Source organism: Bombus huntii, chromosome 1 (genome assembly GCF_024542735.1).
Source record: "Bombus huntii isolate Logan2020A chromosome 1, iyBomHunt1.1, whole genome shotgun sequence".
In the NCBI taxonomy this organism is placed as follows: domain Eukaryota; kingdom Metazoa; phylum Arthropoda; class Insecta; order Hymenoptera; family Apidae; genus Bombus; species Bombus huntii.
This window is the reverse complement of record NC_066238.1, coordinates 14,276,196-14,297,323: the sequence shown is the minus strand read 5'-3', so window position 1 is coordinate 14,297,323 and position 21,128 is coordinate 14,276,196. Positions and strand designations below refer to the sequence as shown.

At 34.6% G+C, this 21,128-nt stretch overlaps 1 protein-coding gene and 1 long non-coding RNA gene across 18 annotated transcripts; one reads left to right on the top strand and one right to left on the bottom strand.

Annotated features, from left to right (window-relative positions):
- Nucleotides 1-1,772: 1,772 nt before the first annotated feature.
- LOC126870087 (uncharacterized) lies at nucleotides 1,773-14,180 on the bottom strand. Of its 17 annotated transcripts, none has more exons than XR_007691094.1 (2): nucleotides 1,921-14,180; nucleotides 1,773-1,887 (listed from the first exon to the last, which is right to left on the bottom strand). It is a non-coding gene; the product is annotated as an uncharacterized LOC126870087 (long non-coding RNA). The 17 variants fall into 17 exon arrangements; XR_007691099.1 differs by having other exon boundaries at nucleotides 1,773-1,884; XR_007691093.1 differs by having other exon boundaries at nucleotides 1,773-1,878.
- A 720-nt stretch (nucleotides 14,181-14,900) lies between these two features.
- LOC126870016 (uncharacterized) lies at nucleotides 14,901-19,407 on the top strand. Its single transcript, XM_050627317.1, has 3 exons — nucleotides 14,901-15,922; nucleotides 16,011-16,456; nucleotides 16,642-19,407. Exons 1-3 carry the CDS (start codon nucleotides 15,727-15,729, stop codon nucleotides 16,825-16,827), a joined length of 828 nt encoding a protein of 275 aa, XP_050483274.1. The 5' UTR covers nucleotides 14,901-15,726; the 3' UTR covers nucleotides 16,828-19,407.
- The last annotated feature ends 1,721 nt before the right edge of the window (nucleotides 19,408-21,128 follow it).

Below are 21,128 nucleotides of genomic sequence, written 5' to 3'. Positions count from 1 at the left end.
ATAGCACGGTGATAAAGTCCGCCGTTACACGTATATCGAATAGTTTCGATGAATGCCAAATTGCAAAGCAGTATTTCAAGTTATCTTTACAAATATCGCTCCACTTACGAAACGAACAGACGATCGAAAGGGACGAAGAACGACGAGTAACGAGAATCTAATCTCGACGATCGAGATTGTTTTCTCTTGCTGGCTTGTTTCGCCGTTATCTTGCTATTACAAAAGTGGCAAAAGTATGAAGCGATCAAGGGATTAAAGGACAGTGGCTAGGATAGGAATGCGCAAAAGAGAGGGGGAGAAATAGAGCGGTGCGAGAGAAATCGGTACAAGTAGGAAGGAAATAGCGGGGCGAGTTGGTGAAAAACGAATTGATAGGCCAGTCGGTGCTCGATACGAAGCAACAACACTTTCCCTATCTCTTCGCTGTCGTCTCGATGTTTCGCCTCTTTCCCGGTGGAAAAAGCGCATCACAAAATCGCAAAGACTGCCATTTCACCATTCTCAGTAAAAACGAAATAAGAAGAAAAGAACATCGCGTAACGATATCCACGATTATTTCGAGAACATCGTCCATGCTCGAACATTTTCCGCTTAGATCGACCCTTCCAACTGCCGCGTCGTACAACGGGCCGTATCCTCGTGACCGAACGATTCGAGAAACGGTCACGATTGTTTTTGTAAGTCGCGATAGAACCCGTCGATTCGTCAGAATCTATCCGCGTTGAAGTCGTCGCGCGGATACACTTACGTAAGTTCGCCGTTCAAGGAAACGTGACGTTTCGATGCCATTAGTGTCCGATTAAACGAAAGGACGAATCGAAAGGTTAATTTCGACGATTCTCTCTTTAGCGGCGAGTAGATCGCAACGCGCAATTTTCTCTCTACGTTGAAAAAAAAAAAATATCTCGGCTACCGTTGTACGTACCAGCTGACGGGGCGATATCGTTAATTCTAAACCGATAAACAAAGACATTTCTTCGAGAAGTCGGAACGCGACCCACACTTATCTCTACGGATAATCGACTACGATGAAGGAGGAAGTCTGACGTTGCAACGCAAAAGTGAACACATTAGATGTAAATTAAAAGCTAATTAAAAAAAGAAGAAAGGAAAGAATAATATATCGTAACGCGCGATCTATCAAAACAAAATGAACAAAGTAATAAGACGCAAGTAAGCAAAGAAAAAAAAAAATAAAAAAGCGATTCCATTACTCGATTTATTAGATCTTAGATGCGAGTTTTACCGAGGAATATTTCATCTATCTTTTATTAGACGAAACGAGCAAAGGCTAGACGAAGCGAGACTTTCACGTTGTGTACGAAAGGGAGAAAGAGAACGCGAGAATGGCTATGAGAAAATGACAGTGTAATTGCACGTGAGTTTTTAAGGGAAAATCGAAGAGCGCGTGTCGATGATTCAAAATCGGAAATGCGTGTGAGCGAAGTTCCGTGTGCGTGACGATGAAAGCGAATGATCGAGGAGCGTGTGTAACGAGAAGAGTGAGACAGATTTAAAAAAAAAAAAAACAATAATTATACAGAGATTTACGTTACGAGCCTTTATTACGATACTTGAACTTTTCGCCTCGCTACTTTAGTTAGAAAAAGGAAAATTTTAAGACGCGCATTATAAATTACCAGCCTAGCTAAATCCAACAAGTGAAAAAATGCAAAATAACTGCGCGGAAGATAAATTTATTATTATTAAAATTAGTACTACTGTTATAAATCTATTAACTAATACTATTACTACTATTACTATTATATTACTACTACTACTACTACTACTACTACTACTACTACTACTACCACCACCACTACTACTACTCCTACTACTATACTACTACTACTACTACTACTACTACTACTACTACTACTACTACTACTATACTACTACTACTACAACTACAACTACTACTACTACTACTACTACTGCTACAACTACTACTACTACTACTACTACTACTACTACTACTACTACTACTACTACCGCTATTACTACTACTAGTACTACTACTGCTACTGCTACTATTACTATTACGACAACTACCGCTATTGGTACTGTTAGCACTTCCATTTCCTACTGCTGATACTACTACTACTACTGTTACTACCAACATTACCACTACTACTGCTGCTGCTAGTGTAACTACTATTATTACTCTTACTATTACTATTACTACTACTATTACTATTGCTATTACTACTACTACTGCTGCTGTTGCTACTACTACTACTACCACTACTCCTACTACTACTCCTACTACTACTACTACTACTACCACTACTACTACTACTAGTACTACTACTACCACTACCACTACTACTACCACTACCACTATTACTACTACTACTATTACTATTACTACGACTACTACTACTACTGCTGCTGCTGCTACTACTATTACTACCGTCATCGTTACACTACTACTGTTGCATATTATTGCTAACTATCAACAGTAGTGTGGCCATTATTTCCGTTGTTATTATTATCTACGTCTGTTATTATTATTACTACTATTATTGCTGCAACTGCTGATACTACTACTACTACTACTACTACTGCTACGACTACCAATACTGTACGCTGTTACTATTACTATTACTACTGATACTAGCACTAAATACGACTACAACTACTACTGTTACTATCGACGTGAAGAGAAAGATGAATATGGCGAAATGATATTTAGTTAACGAGATGAGAAACTACTCTGTTAGACGGTCATAGCTGTTAGAGGTATAAATAGAGCATAGATAGGTAGCTAGGTAGTTGGTACGGTATCAAGGTATGGTATCGTTACAAGTGGAATTATCGAGTAATCGTTATGAAATTCCCGATTCCTTTTTAGATCAATATGCGAAAGAGGCTGGTTTTGTATGTTAGACTGGATCGGTGATATGCCAACACATATACACACGCGCACACATACATACTTTTACAAATACACGAGTTCGAGAAGCCAATGCGTTGTTATTCCGTTCGGTTGCCATCGGCAGACTTTTGTCGTCCGTAAAACTAAAACTTGACGAAGAGGAGGATGAGCTTTCACCTCGATCGGGGTTTCGTCGTCGGAGATCGCGGGCCAAAACAAACCTTTCTACGATCGTTTGTACGTTTTCTTAAGAATTTTCAGCTTTTTAACCAACACTCTTTCTCCATTTTTGCTTGAATACGCTCGAGGCTGCGTTTCTCTTGAAGCGAGATAACCGCGTCTAGCAAACGAGTCGATTCTCTCTCGGTATGATCAACCACTTCGGCACGTGGTCGATATGGAAAATTGATCGATCTCCGACATCAAGCGTCCCACCTGCCACAAGTCGAACAAACAAACAAACAAACAATCTTTCGAACTTCCATTGCATTCCGTTGCGTCTAGTAACTAATTTGAGAGCCGAAAGACCGATCGAACCAATCAATCCACGTTTAACAACAATAAACAGAACAGAAGAAGAAACGAAGCTAATCAAATCCGTGTTAATTAAGATCCTACGATATTTACACTGCGTTCCATTTAGTATTGCACAAGAGTGGCGATGCAACGTAGCGATTCAGCGAGAACGGTATGTCGAGTGCAGGTGGCCGCCGACACCTCGCCTTCTTTTACCTTCTCGGCGTAAGCGTAAAAGTCGTTAGCGAGAATGCTGTTCATTTTGTACAACAATCCATGTATATTTCCTCGCGTAGAATAAATGGATGGTATCGCTAGCCGGCAAATGCGAACGAAACGAACGAGCGAAAAAAAAACAACAAAAAAAGAAACAGCAGCAAAAAGAAAAAACAAGAAAAAATAATGTTCCTTCGTGCTAGAACCTGCGTGCTTGCAAAGGGATGCCAACTGTTGAACTTGTCGCTCTGCCAAATTCACATGGCTCCACTCCGGCAAATCTTGCATATCGCTGTTAGTCGGATCGATCGCTGATCGTCGCTCGTCCAACCGTTCCTCTTCGCATCGTCCGGCTTTGGCAACCGGCTGCTGGTGCTAGGAAAAATGTAAAAAGGCAGAGCGAGACTGAGAACGAATGACTGAGAGAGAGAGAGAGAGAGAGACTCAGAAAGGGTGAGATGAAAGTGAGGAGGAGCGTGAGTTGTGAGAAAGGAAGCGTGAAACAAGGAGGACGGGTGACTGAAACGATCGAGACAAAAGAGTCCAGCATGCATTCCAATGTAACTAACTGAAAATTAATCTAGAGAAAGAGAGAGAGAGAGAGAAAGAGCTAGTCCGCTATGAAGCTAGTTACCTATATTCCGCTGTCGCCGCGTCGTGCCGTAGAGAACGAACAATTTCTTATTAAACTTAACGCTACTTAACGCGAGAAACGATAGATATGCACACCGTCACGTTCTCTTTTCGCAGCAAGAACGCCGAGTAAGCCGTGGTTTCGCGATCAGCCTGGGCTAGAGCTTACTAACTTAACGAAACAGTTGTACGAATAATTAGCGATGACAGGTTCGTCGAGCATCCCCTGTTACGCTGCATTTGTCACGGACAAATCTCCATCGCTTTTCCATTTCATATTCCTTGATAAAATTGCTCACGGTTACGCGAATAATCGGCGATAAGTTTAAAAGAGTTTGACGGTTTGTAAAAAGGAGCGTAGCTCGCGGCAGGGAAATTTGAAGGAAAACAGGGGATGGTCGAGTGATGGTCGCATGGCATATGGCGCGTATTATAGTTTAAAGAGGAAGAAGAATATAGAAAGAAGACCACTCGTAGATCGAGCGAATCACGCTTTCCAGTGGTATAGTTAGATATTACAATTGGCGCTAAACGAGGCAACTATCCGATACGCCGTGATAATTTTAGAAACTGAAAGATTAACGTTCGTTGTCAGCGACAGTTCCATCGACTTCAGCCGGATCGTGCGCTGAATTGCTCCAACGAAAACGCCGGATAGCAATTCGTTTCTGCGTTACACGCGCGATATACGTCTATCCGTGTAGAATGAGAGGAAGGAACAAGCAAATAGGAATTATGTGCACGTATATCTAAAACGTAACTTGGACGGAGATGGGAACGAAGGCCGAAGAACTAATTGGAGGAGAAATCTCGCTCGCGACTACATACGAGCAACTGAGAAATCGGTTTTTAACGAGAAAGTGATAAAGTAACGTTGCTACGTACGTTTACGAGCGCATACGTAAATACGTGGAGAGACAAACGGACGAAGAACCAGACACCAATAGCAACACGAACAAACAGGAACACATACATACATACACAGACACACACGAAACATGTATACACACAGTGGGCACGAACGATACTTTGATTAAGCTATATTATAGTAGGCCACGCGAGAAACCAGGAAAGCTGAACGGACGAGAAAGAAAGAAGGGAAAGAGAAGAGAAGAAATGTCCATTGGAAACGAGGGCGGCAATGCGGTGGCGGCTGCCTCTGCCACTCTAGTTGATCGGGATTTGTTTTATTAATTAATTAATTACTCAATTAATTAATTAATCGAGAACTCATTTATATAGTGTGGAGCACTGTTTTAAGTGCTTTTCATTTTTTGGCTGTGTGAAGCTTCAACCGAAGTAATTCAAAGGGGTGGAGAGAAAACAAAAAAAAATGATGTAATTACCGTATTGGCTTTGCATAATCACTCTCGACAATTTTTCTGACGCAAGGAAAATAAACTAAATAATGAATAACAATATTAATAATAATAGAAATAATAATAATAATAATAATAATAATAATAATAATAATAATAATGATAATGACTTCATAAGTAAAACCGTAAAATACTAGACACGAAAGCCGAATAAAAATATATCTACACGCGCAGAGAGTGTTATTCAGCAAAGATGAAACCATGATTAACAATAATGAATAATAATAATAATAATAATAACAACAACAACAATAAATAAGAAGTAATGGGAAATAATAATAATAACAACAACAACAACAACAACAACATTAGTACTAATATGTAATAATAACGCTAATACTAACAATAGTAATAATTAATGTGTAATTAAATAACAAGTAATAATAACAATACTAATAATAATAATAAAAATAATAATAATCGATAAGTAATGAACGCTACATCTCCCTCGGTACGTTATACATATTATAATTCCGTATCTCCGTTTGTACGCATTTTAACAAATGAAAACAAGGATTACTACAGGATATATTTAAACGAGCAAAGAAAAAGATGTATAAATAACAAAATACTATACTCTTAACGGTACTAGTTCAGATAAACATCCTGCCGAGTTGCCCCGGGTTACGCTAAGAGCCACCTGGCCTGCATTAAAACAAAAAAGAAAAAGAAAAAAAATACTACGTTTATAAGCGCTAAGAAAAGCTAAACCGATCGCCTTACAGAGTGGGACACGATAATAACAGACAACATAAGGAAGATATTTAAAAAAAAAAAAAACAAAAAAAGTCGATTAAACGCGTAAATACTACCGTAAAGTCTCAGTACACAGTCGGCATACACGCGCGAACACGTACACACGCACACGTTCACACAGGATATAATATACACACATGTACTCGTACGAAACACAAACGCATATAAAAGTAACTCGTATACATACGCGAAAAGGGTATAGAACGATAAAAAAAGACAAAAGAGAAAAGCCAAAAAAAAAAAAAAAAAAAAAAACGAAGAGAAAGAAACACATAATAATCTATTTTTCGCCCGAGCAAAGTGATTCTATAACGTAAATTGTACTGTATCGTTAACGAGGAGGAAACGAAAGAAAGAATGGCTAATTTTTCTAACGAACATACCGCAAGCCTCGACAGCAAAACGGTGTCTCTTTTTTTTCTTTCTTTTTTTTTTCCCCTAATCGTCCTCCGCCGACGACGAGAGTTTTGTAAATCTAATCTACTATTTCTATACATTCAAGCGTTTTGTAAGGTGTCGCGCAATTGCAACTGCGAAAGGGTCAAAATACGATAGCACAGCAGAGACCGCGGTCGTCGGCCGATCTCCGCACGAACCTCGTGGCTCGCGTCGACACACCGAGTACATACCGAATGAAAAACAAACGTGTTGTTGAAAGCTTGGCGACATTTCGTCGGCCGCGAACGCGAACTCAAAACACCACCTCTTCGCTTTCCCCTGCATCTAATCCGAATTTTTGTCCAGCGCGCGACCCGCGCGCCCACGCACACCCACGCGCCTCACACTCGCATCATTCTCGCACCGGAATTCGCTTCAACGAGCTGTCTGATTCGACTGCCACTTTTTACTCGCGAGTTGACAGTTTCTCCGCGAACGCGCTCGAGCGTCCAGCCGAACCGCATCCCGCTCGTTCATTCAAATCGCCAATCGACGATGCGCTTGCACGACGCATCCTCCTCTTTGTACAGTTTACAAATACACTAATTCGCGTTCACTTTTTCGCGTGTGGGAAGAAAGAGAGAAAGAAAGGGAAGAAGGGAAGAGGCAAGGGAACGGAAGGAGGAAGGAAAGAACGAGACACAGGCGTGGTTCAGCTCGACGATCGGATTTCGAATTGATTGCCGTCGATTAATCGCCGCGAACCAACGAAATGCCACACGCTTGTTCGATAGAGCGGCGGATGGCGCGAGATCGGCGGCCGATCGACGCGTTGCGACGCTTAACAATATTTCCTTTAGCTGCTTCTAAAGTGGAAAACAATGGCATAATGGAAACGGTGGACGACAGGAGCGCGAGGAACCGGGAGGCGCGTTTACGCGAGAACGAACAGGATAGCGGGAATGGTTTGAGGTTCGAACGTGCTTAACGAGACACGGAAACCGAGTTCCGTTCGCAAGCCGGGTACCAAGGCACTCAGGGCAACGATTAATATCGATCAACTTATTTGTACGATGATCTAGGCTATTTACGTTGTATGTCCATGATGCCGGAAAAGATATAAACGATGCATTTGTAGGCATTAAAAAAAAAAAAAAAGCAAAGTAAATAAATAAGGCGACGCGCGTCGCCTTCTCTAAACGAGATATAACATTTTGAATAAAAAAATAAGTATATAAATATATATATATATATATATATATATGTATATGTATATGTATATATATATATATATATACAAATATAGAGATTACGGAGTACATAGGTGGAAATGGAAACTTATTTCCCCCGTGGCTGACTGCTGCGCGCGATTACGAAGCTAAAAGAGCGTGATGTTCGGTTACTTTTCTACAAAGCAATTTTAATTTTCATTCGCGAAATTGCCTGTATCGTTGGAAATCTGGCGATAATATTTTCGTTGGAATGCAAACGAAACGCTTGGATCTCGTGACACGAGCTTCGCGTTATCGGCGAATCTTCTAAACGCGACGTACTTTCGATGCGACGCTATTTGTCTTGCAGCGTGTTCGCGTCCACTAGCCAGCCCTATCGTCGTTGCATATACAAGTTTCTACCGTAGTAAATGGAAGCCCGTTTGTCACTGAAAGTAAAAATCACAATAATTGGTTTCTCTCGATAAAGCGTGGAAGAAATGGGCCGTGGGGAGGGAGAAGGTAATAGACGACGCGAACCGCGAAGAGGAGATAAAGGCGCGGTAAAGGCGAGATAAGCAGACGCGAGGAAAGTCTTTGAGAAACGATCGAGATACCTGCGAGTGTGACTCGTAAGCGAAGATTAATTATATCGGGTGCTCGAAACGAGAGAAGAGGAAGGAGAAGGCGGTGATCGCGCGTAATATTTTTAGAAGCTCGCGCCAGATAGGAAGGGAAACGGCGTTACGGTAGTAGGAGGAAACGACAGGAGGGAAGATAGAAGAGAAATAGGCATTCAATGATAAACAGAATTTACTATCTATTTGTCGATTAAAATTCACCAGTCGAAAAGGGAAAAAAAAAGCGGAAACAATATGAAGGAGAGAAAAAAATGATTACTACTTATCGATTAGCTATAAAACATTATTAAGGGCAGATATGTAGTACTCATATAGTCTATTTGTTAATGTTTCAGATATTTTATTAAATGTTGATATAATGTACTACGACATTCCTTGTTTGTGCCGGAATCCCCGCAATCTAGTGTTTAAACGAAAAGTAAAAAAGCAAAAAAAAAAAAGAAAAGAAGAAGATGAACCGAGAAGAGAAAGAGAGAGAGAGAGAGAGAGAGACGATACGTAAAAATGAAACTAAAAGAGGAAGGCAAATACAAACGAGAATGCTCCACCTGTGTCAACCGATGTACTTAAACGTTACTCGAATATCGATCGATCGGTTAATCGTTCGTTAAGATGAAAGCAGAATGAAAGAATGCAAAGGAAAAAAAACATCATTGAAACTACGTATATAGACGTACGCATAATTATATTATACATCTCAATAGTTCCCTACACGATGCCTTCGTACAATCGAGTCGGCAATTCGCGTACACACAAGAGATGCAAAAATCGCGCCGATTTACGATAATGGAAGGATAGAAAAAAAAAGGAGAATAGGGAGGGGGGAGGGAGGATAGCGAGCGAACGAACTAATTTCCATGAAGAAAAGAGCGGACAAGAAATATTTTATTACGTATATAATGTATACTAGCCATAACGCGCCCGTCAACGAGATCCCCTAACTACTTTTCTATTGGCATGCATTATCTTCGAAATCATCGAAACATTCCTTGAGAAAAATTGTAACACGCGACAACGTCCTTTATCCGTTCAATTTTTCACGCGATCGGCGCCAAGAGTTTAGCGGATCGTAAAATGTAAAAATAAAATAAAAGATCGTAAAACTTAATTCATCGGAAATTCGATTAAACTTTAAATCGTTACGGAATCGTTTGATTTCGATTTCTGTTCGAATCGCGCGTATACCATTGCGTTACATCGATCTTCAACTAAATCTAATTTCATGCATAACGTTTCTTATTTATTTGATCTTGAAATTGTAGTCTGCAGAAAAATCTGCGATCATTTGTTGCTGCGATTTAAAATTAAGGAAATTCACTATATTGTGAAGATCCGCTAAAACACCGACGAACTTTCCTATGCCTTACTCGATACGCGTTGATATCGCTGAATAGGTTCGTTGGGTTGGCCGGTCGTGGAAACGCGATGCACAAAGTGAGACAAAGAAAATTGAACGGATGTACGCGTACGGAGCGTTTCTTTTCGCATGAGGGGTTGACTGGCGTTCGTAACGTTAAAATCGCGAACAAAGGCAGAGGGATGAACGAAGAGAGAAAGGTGGAGAGAATGTGCGAGAGCGATGAAGTTGGAGAGAGCGTTGGAAAGATCATAGGAGGCTCGACAGAGGTACGAGAGGTGTTTACGATAGAAAAATCTTGGTCCGTTGCGCAGCAGGAAGGCAACAGCGATTATGAATATATTTATAGGAACGCGAGACTTTCGTATATGTAGAATCGAAAGGTCACACGGCTGCGCTCACGAATAATTTTGTAACGTTTTATAAATAAATTGGCATATCGACTTTATCAATCGGAAACGAACGAAAGAGAGGAAACCTTCCCTCCGGAAATAAAAAGGAAGAAAAGTCGGAGAAGGGACGAAAGTGGGAGCGAATGCTAGCGAGAGGAAAACGAAAGAAAGAAAGAAAGACGCGTAAATAAATTAATTCTCACTTCTCCATCGATGAACGCTCTGCTGGTTTGGAGCTGTAGTCATATCGTTAGTGTATAAGTCTGTATGTGACGATGTTAATTATTGTAATATAAAGAAAAGAGCAAGATGAAAAAGATAAAACCAAACCATTATTACTACGTAGGAGCATTTCAAATGAAAATTAACGGATGGTGTTTAAAGGAGAACAGAGAAACGGATAACGACGCTATTTGTCTGGTATTACCGGGCATGCCTCAAAATAGATTTTTTATAAATCGCAAAAATCTGTTTCCGACCTTTTTCATTGAATATTCTCATATTCGAGACTTGACTCTCTCCGTTTCTGTTTTTCGCAATGTGGACCGCATTTACTTGAGAAAACGAACGAACGAACGAAAGAGGAAGAGAGAGAGAGAGAGAGAGAGAGAGAGAGAGAAAGTGAGAGAAAGCAACAGAGAGAGAGAGAGAGAGAGAGTGAACGAAACAGAAAGAGTGAAAGGCGGGGCGAATGAGAGAGAGAGAGAGAGAGAGAGAGTGATAAAATTGGTAATATATGAAGAAGAGAGCGTGAAAATAAATATGAGGAAAGATAAAGTGCATTAGTGCGATCAGAAGCAAAGATGAGGAAAAAATGAATACAGAAAGGAAATGAATGAGAAACAGAATGTGTGTGAAAAATGATAAGACGAGAGAGAAGAAAGAAAACAAGAGAGAGATGAAGAAGCAATCGCACCTCGACCGAATTTAAACCTATAATTTCCTCTCACACCTTTGCGCAGTGTTTTGGGCCTTTCCGTCCAATACGCAATGTACCACTGTCATTATTTATTTAATTTTTGCAATCTACGTACAATAAAATTGTTGTTGCTGAAACGATAAGTGTAAATGTGTATACTGTACATTCAACCTTCGTTTTAAAATCATCATTAAGATCTCACTGGACCAGGATTCTTGCCGTCCTGGCGTGTGTTGTAATTGTACATGTACATATACATGCGTATTTTTTAATATCAGACGGTAATTTACTCGATAATTAGGATCGCTTATTAGAGTATATATGTATGTATATATGCATACATACGTACGTACATAAGATATAATATATATGTACACATATGCATTCGTACATGTGTGTATGTATATGTATACATATATGTACACATATATGAAAAAAAGAAAAATGAGAGCGGCATTCCCGACGCCGATGTCTGCGATGAACGATCTCCGAAAGGAATAAAGCACTTTCACGTAGTATCGTGTTTCTCTCACTGTTTCTCTCACTACCCTTGTATTCCTAATCATCACAGAGATTGATTTCTTAAATGGTATCCGCAGAAATCCAGCTAACGACAAATTCTATTCTTACGAAGTATCGTCGAAAATGTCAACTACTCGTTTAAAAGTTATAAACTACTCTAAAATCTTTGAACTTTGATACTCGTAACTATTACATTCTTCTTTCAATTACAATGCCTTCGTAATGCTTTGCGCCTTTTACGTTTTAAAGTTTTTATAATATTCGTGTAAATGAATCACATTTGATATGAAATAAAATTATCGTACGACAGACGAGATACGTTAGTCAATGATTATACTCAGCAAAGCTTTGTATCGTTTCTACGGTTGCCGATACAGTAGAAAATAATATTATGATGCCATCTATACTCAGAATTTAAACTATCTATGATTAATTCCTGTGGAATAAAATTCTATAAGATTTCCTATATTTCCTATATTCGGCTACGATTATACCACAGATGAGATATATATAGAGTAGACGTGACCATTGACTTCTGTAGATGTGACTGATAGACATGATCGATGGACGTAACCATTGGATGTGACATTGTGACATCATTGACTACCTTGTCGGTGTGTTGATATCATTAATTAAGGACAGAATAGACGTGACATTAAGTGGGACTTTGTATCCCAGGTTCTGAAATACCAGTTTGGAAAAAATTTGAGTATTTCCTACGCCCTCTGCGATTTGCTACAGCCAACACAGTAAATATCACAGATAACTTATTTTTAATTTCACAGGAAAATTTAGTTTCAATTTAAACCATTACCATAAACGAGATACAGAAATAGACATGATATTCAATGCTTTCTCAAGCTCCACGTTTTGGAGATCATCTGATCACCCATACCATTTTCGTATCGCATGCGACTTTACCGATTCGGTATAGTGCTGCTTTGAATTAAAAATACATACTCTTGCACGTATGAAATTATAAATAAAATATAGAGTAGGATATTCCATAATATAGAATAGGATATCCTACAATCGCAATGGAGTATAGAATTCTATACTTCTACAATACTTCAGAAAGTATTACACACCATTAAAAAATAAAAGACTGTACACTACACATATGTATACGTTACACACTATCAAAATAATAATAGTTAATGATTCGTTTAACTAGTTCCAAATTAAATTGTAACTTCATATATCTGAAACAAAAATGTGAATTTTTTAATCTTTTCTATTTTCATCTTCGTATTCTCAAATCAATTATTAATTACATATTATCAAGTGTAGGTACTGTGACTCATAAACTTGCAATACAATTTATCGATAACCTAAATAGACGAATTACGCCAAATGGAAAGAAGAAAAAACCAATAAAAAGAATAAAAAATCACCAAAATCTTGCTTCTGTGGATAAATACATGTACAGTCTATATCAATCTGGTAGATCGGACTTTCATATGGACCAGCGAGCGCAGACGAACGGAACAACGAGTATGAGAGAATGTCTCTTTTTACCTAGCAACAAAACAATACTTCAACCTCCCGTAATAGTCATCCGCTCGATCATCCCTACAAATAAGACTGTACCACTTACTACTGAGGAATCTGCCATTGATATTAAACATATGTGAGAAACTGTTAAATTTATCCTAAAAACTCTAGAATCTCAACGAAATATTCAGACACTTCCACCATATGTACAATGTATTTTTTATATATACTTCATACAAAAATATTATACTCTATAAAAAGATAAACATTGCAGTAAATATAGTAAATATAGAACGATATTTATTAGATTTAATTTTGGAAATTGATATCTGCCGATGTTGATATTATATCTATAATAATACTCAAGGATAGAATTTATAAGTTATATTTCCATCGCTATATTGTGATGTCATATCTTGTCCCGAAATTGGTTAACGCTTAAATCTTTGATAGTCATTTATTCCCTTTTTTCAATTTTTATCTTCTTAATAAGAGTGCGATTCACTAACATTAATACATTTATTTAGATGAACGTTTTTAAATTTATTTAGAACGTATATTTTGTGCATTAATTAATGTAACATCATTATGACTTATCTAGCAAATTTTGGAATGATTTATGAAAAATTTCGGGCAGTAATCGCAAAAACAAGAAATCGTTAAGTCTATTTACGAATGAACAAACTTGTGATCATTTCTTATTCTACGCAAAGTATAATCTTGTTTGTAAAATACTTTCCTTCGGTTATTCTATAGTTTCAGTTTTTATTCTCTTTGGCAATGCTTAAAATATATTTGTCTTATTGTTAAATAGATATATGAAATTAACTGCTATTATTAAATTAATTAATTAACTGCTTTTAATAAAAATAATAACCAAAATGATACATTTGTTTTCATTAATATAATTATTAATATGAATCTTCTACATTCAAATGTGAAAATAAATTCTGAATATATATAGAATTCTAATAACCCTACATATGTATGTATTACAAGTAACAATAGAAAGAGAATATGTAATAATTTTCAATAGGAATACTTTCTAAAGAGTAAATACTGTTTTCGGATAAGATAAGATCATTCTTCTAATATTTTATAATTTTTTGATTGAATATAACAAACTTTCATTGGCTATATGTTATATTTCAAATTTTTCAAACAAGAATAGATTCATTTAATATTGGGCAAAGCTATTATACAATGAAAGATAACTCTTATGCAAGTACAAATCACATAAGCCAATATTCATATACTTACCATTTTTCTCCATTTTTGTTAACTTCAATATTAATATCATGCCACATTCATATTTATTACAATTTTAACAAATACTTTGACAAAGTTAAAGCAAACTTTAAACGAGAAGCTTTTGTGTAGTATTTAAAACGATACAGAATTACATACATTATGTTTTACACAATTTAAAATTAATAAACTTTTACAGCACGTTTTATCTTTATTTAATTGGGTTAGCAGCCTGTAATATGCACTTATTATTTTTGTTTAAATCGGAACAATTCGAGCCTACAAAAGATATTTACACGTGGTTTCTCGCATGGAAACAGGATCTGCGCATGCGCGAGAAATCTTCAGAGGGGGCAAAGCCCTTCGTCTAATAAAACCGATAGACAGTAAGAATGGAAACATTATTTTGTAGTTCTCATTTAACACATTTGTGCCAATTTCAATATTTTTACGTGGTGTCATGTTAATATAAAAGTAGAATTTTATTAAATATTGTATGTGACATTTACAATGCTACAAGGATCCAATCAAAAATTAATTTTTATGATATTTTACTTTAAAACATAAGAAAGTGATAGATTCGAATTCTATGTGATTTATATGAATGAGCACCGACAAGACTGATTATGAAACAAAATATATTACTCTAATTTATGTAATTACTTCATTACTAAATGCAAGACAAGATTGTTATTGAAATTAACAGTATTATTGTAAACAATCGGTTACTTGCTACTAGTTTTATAAAAGAGATTAAAGGACATAAGTGAAAGTAATTGCAATGTTATACTAGCATGATCTATAAATAATGCAGAGGATATTTATAGAATTATGACTTATAATTGGGTCAATCATTAAGAAATTTAGAAAAGCCGAAAGATTAAAAAATTTATAATACATTTTTGAGCAGAATCTTATTAATGAAATACATTAAAATAAATAGTGAGAGATCAAGATATAAGTTTATTTTATTTCTATATGTACCAAAGAATTATTGCCAAGGTTTTTACATTATCTCACTTCACAATAATTTTAAAATACTGTGTACAATGCAGATGTTATATAATTTATTTACTTAATACGAATTATAAATAAAAATTATTTAATAAAAAACCGATTATGAAATGATTGCTAAGTATGTTCTTTTAACATAAGTGAGTTTCAATGTGAATAAAAGTTTGTACATATGGGTGTTCCAAAGATATTAAAACGTATGCTGTATGCAAATTTTGCATCGTGCAGTTCTAAAATATTAGGAATACTAGCACCATTAACAATCCCACCATTGCATATTGCATTTTTGTACTACTTTTGGCAAGAATATTCAAGAGACGTAGACAAACAGTATTGTTCTTGTTCATGTTGGGACACAGTATTTAAGGGTAAGTTAATCTTGTTTATATATTTTATGTGACTAGTTATAGAACTACATTCAATTAGTTTTCAAAAACTATTGATATATTATTGCAGGATCATATGAGTCTGGCATTGCCTCTTATAAACATATGTATTTTAATGCCACATCGAATACTTTAAAAATATGGATTACGATTGTAATTGGAATTATTACTTTCTATGAAGTAGTGAAACATTTAACATGGCTAGCTTTTCATAATCGCCTTAGACTTTCTATGATGATCCTTTTTTTAACTGCTATTTTCTCACATTACTATACTTGGTGGGTTTATATGAATTATTGGAATGATGAGTTCTATTCCCAATGGTACCATCAATTGTTTTTCTCTGTCACTGAGCTGATTTCTACTTTCCTGGTTGTTCATCTGGCAGATAATAAAAATCCAGTAACTCATAGAAAAGCATTTGGTATAGCTGCAATAGCTATTTTACATATTTTAGCAGGTGGTTGGGATCAATTTGTTGCCAATGTTTTCAGAGGAGAAGGACATGCACATCAGGTAATAGTATTTAAGGAATCATGTGTCATAATCATAATAACTATATGCAATTTATAATGTAACATATTACAATCATTTGCATCAATTCATTTATATATGAATGAATATGTATATGTGTACAATATGCAATACATAATATGTATATACAAATTATAATGTTTAGTTAGTAATTTTTTATGTAATAGGTTGTACGTGATCTTGGATTTATGATCCCGGATATTCTTCATGTTGCTATTCCATTATGGACAGTTAGGTGGAAACATATTTATAATCTTCCTGGTTCTGCCAAACGAGATCCTAGTATCAAAAGAGATCTAGCTTATATGTTGGGAATGATATGTATAGGATTATGCATTTGTGCCATATTGTAATTCAGTCATTATAATGCCTAAAAATAGTATCTTAAAGATGAAATGATCGTTTAATTTAACTTATTTTCTTATACCAAGTTTTGAAAGATGTACATCTATAAATGAATATTATTGAAAAAATATATATGTACACATATACAGGAAGTGCAAAAGGTTGGGGAAAAACTTCAGGAGCATATAGCACTCATCAAAACAAGCAAAAAGGTTTTAATAAGTGTAGGTCCAAAAACTATTAGTTTTGGAATTACGAGATGTTTTTGCCAATAAGATATTAACTCTACAGCATATGTTCAATATGCCACCTGTTTATTTACATATGCAAACACACACACACTTGGGCACATTTTTTCCTATCACATCAATTACTGACATTTTTCTTATCCCTTACATTGGTTTATTATAAAACTGTACTATTATACACTAAACATCTCATAATTCCAGAACTAATAGTTTTTGGATCCATGTTTAGTAAGACTTTTTTTACTTGTTTTGATGAATACTATATACATACTCTTAAAGTTTTCTCCAACTTTCTTATACATCCTGTATTTATAAACCTTTATAATACCTTTTGTGGTGCTGATACTTTTGCTGAAAGAATATTTACTTACAATTAGTCAATTTAATTTAATAGATTCCATTACAGAGTGGTTTCCATTATTACTTAAACAATGTTACACATTTGAAGAGCTTTTATCTTTCTGTGTTCTATTTCATTTTATATATTCTTAATATATTATATATGTATATATATATAGTTGAAAATGCCTACAAAGTACAAGTTGCTTACAATAGGAAGACTATCCTTTTAGGTTGTTCGTGTCTTTTACGTTTGCAAAGTAGCAAATTATTTATCTTATCTACTAAAACAAAATATATTTTAGGTATTAACAAAAAAGTAGTACATGTAGGTAGAGAAATTATGATTAATCACTTATATCTTTTTAGCATTGAAATAAATATATTTATAGTTATTCTTTTTCGATAATAATTAATAGTTAATTAGTGATATTGATTAACTATTAATCTTTGACATCAGTGGAATGTATACTGTAACGATAAGCGAACAACGATAGTTGTCTAAAGATGAAATTGTGCACATTTTTTTGTCACAAAAATTGCTTTTTCTTGCTATATCGATAATAATTAATCAATTTAATAACGAATTATTTAGATCAGAATAAATTCCAAAGTAAGTAGTAGTATACATTACCATTTGAAAATTGCCTACTTTTTGATATTAACGAATGTGTTCTTAATTTAGATATATTAGTCAGAATAGTTATAGAAGTTTAGTTTAGATGCAAGGATAAGATCACTTTCTCGTTTTCGAAATATTTATCGATATATTTTTGTGATTATTGTTTGTGTATATTGTGTATACCAGGTAATTACGAAATACTGTTATAGCTTTGCAATTTTTTGCACATTTATTTAAATATCGTGATTAAACAAACGAGGAACATTCAAGATTATACATATAAATTATATCAACGAAAGAAACATATCATACACAACGTTCGCGATACGTTTCTTAAAAATAAAAATAATTATAAAAGAAACAAGGAATGTATAATATAATTATTGGCAGTTTTGAAGAGCAGTGCTCTTGTTAAGGAACAAGGCCACAACAAAGTGCCTACATACAATGTGAATTATTTTCGTTAATATCTCATTGAATTAATGTTATTATAATATACGAATTGATTCTACAGGTGATAATAGATATTGTATAAGACTTTAAGAATCTTTTACGGAAACCAATAATGAAGTAACTAATTTAAGAATTAGTTTATTTCAAAGTAAAAGCTTTTAATAGTTGGCACTATTCATTGTTTTATTGTATTAGAGAGAAGAAGAAATATTTCAGGACTATAAAGGTATAACTTAATTTAGTCCAGTACCATCCTCTCTGCTTGTATGTTGCATATTTCATATTTCAAAAACAAATTAATATTTGAATTACTTCAGAGACTTTTATTTCATTTTATTTCTGTATAATGATAACATTGTACACAATAAACGTTTATTATCGTATTATCTAGAATTTAGTAAAACTGTTTTTGAATATATACAACTTTGACTTTGTTTCAGTAGTAATTAAACATTCATTAGTTCAATGCTTTATGCTAACTAACCTGAGTGATATCTGCTACAATGATAATTTTATATTTCTGCGTGTATTATACAATTAAGGAAACAAATTGATTTTTTAATGATTAAAAGTAACTCTTACTGAAAGTACTTACTGAAATTACCTGTTAGTATTTATTTATTCTCGTCATATCAAACATTTGTGATCATATCTCGTAATATCATTGTTAATGATGCGGCCTATAATATGAAATTATATTTCTAATAGTTGATAATTTATTGTATTAATTTTAAACGAGAGTCTAATTTATTTTATTCTTGTGTACCTTTTGTAAAAATTAGATCGACCCAACATTTATATTGTATTCGAAACATATTAGGAATACTATGAACGAAATGTAATATCGTATTTGAAATTGTGATTGATGGAACATGTATAAAGAAAATAAAATTTACCCGAAAGTTTGTTGTATTTATATCTTTTTTACTTCGATCTACGAAATAGTATTTTATTAAAACAAAAACATGAGACCCTTTTCGCAGTTTACACCATTAATAATTATTTTAACGATTGAATTTTTCATGATTTTGTTATTCATAATTTTCAGAATAAACATGATAACGTAATAACGGAAGGATTCAAAATACTTTTGACTTATACCTCAAATGAAAAAGATGATTTCAACCGTAGAAGCATTTCACTCGTATACATTTAAGTTCATTTAAATTTATTAACTTAATATATATTATTAAAATTTAACTTCAAGTGAAAAGACATAAATAAGACTATAAAAAACATTATGATAGGTTAATTATTTTCTATCAAAGTATTTTCTATAAGGACTAAAAACTAATAAAAGCATCTTAATAATTACAATATTGTTTCTTTAAACAAATTTTTAAATCCAAGGTGTATATCATTGGCACATTTTAATCAGTATAATTGGAGTTTCATACGAACAACCTTTATAAATTGATATATTTAATTAATTAAAAACATATTTTTATACTGCAGGAAGATTTTATATCCAAATCGATATCGTATTCGGAGGAACAGATTTATAACTTATTACGTATTAGTTATTATGCTTTTCATTTTTCATTAGTAAATGTAACGTATGTAAAATGATGAACTCTGTAATCATCATCCCCTATTTAATAATATTTTAACATCATTTTCGTACAAAAAAGAATTATACCATAAACTAACATGAATTGTTTATTCCACTAATTACATCCAGTAATGTGTAGAATTATCGAATTGTAGATACATACATTAACGCTGAAAAGTATTTTGTAATTTTTAATTACAACTGTAATGATTTTATTCTTTATAATTGTCATAGCTACATATAGTGGAATATTCTGACTACTATTAGTTCTTAAAAACCAATAGGCAATAATAAAATCAGTATCTGCCTGTAATTTTCAAATCATATAGAATTGCAATATTTTGGTACTTTAATTATTTCGATTAATTTTGATATTCATATTATTATCGTACTTTTGGCTATTTAACCCTGTGTATACTGCAGATGATAGTTTCACAGTACAGATTCAGCTTTTTATCAGACTTCTTGCAGTGTCCTATCTAATTAAATGAAATAATTAATATTAAATTTTTTCAATAGGATTTAGATTAAACTAGAGACGTGAAGGTGCGTGTCAACGTATAATTATTACAATTTACTATGTTACGATAATTTTAAATAGTTGTAACAAATTTCTGTTTTCTACGTATATTGGATCGCAATCTTACGTTACATTCAATCATTTCCTTGGTAGTTTAAGATTAGATCGTTACATTTCCTAGAAAACCAGCGAGTGTCGTAACGTTTACGAACAGGAGCGTAGATAGTTTCTTAAGTAAAAGTTCCTTACGGTAAGTCTCAATGCGTTCGTTATTGCCATATTGTTAATTAATATTTACAATCTATAGGCTTCACTATAGCGTAGTCAGCCTTCACAGGAAACGTATATATAAAGTATTGCTCCTGTAATTATTAATTTATCTAGGTTGTTAAGATTCACATATTGTTATTATAGATCAGCGAAAATGCAGGGAGAAAAGATCTTTTTCAATTGTAGCGTAATATTGTACGCATTATCCTTTGGGTCAAAGGTTGTCGCGCATGACCAACGTGATGTTGCAATTGTGAGAGCAGCCTTAACGGCACGAAGAAAAGCGCAGGCTTCGAATCGATCCT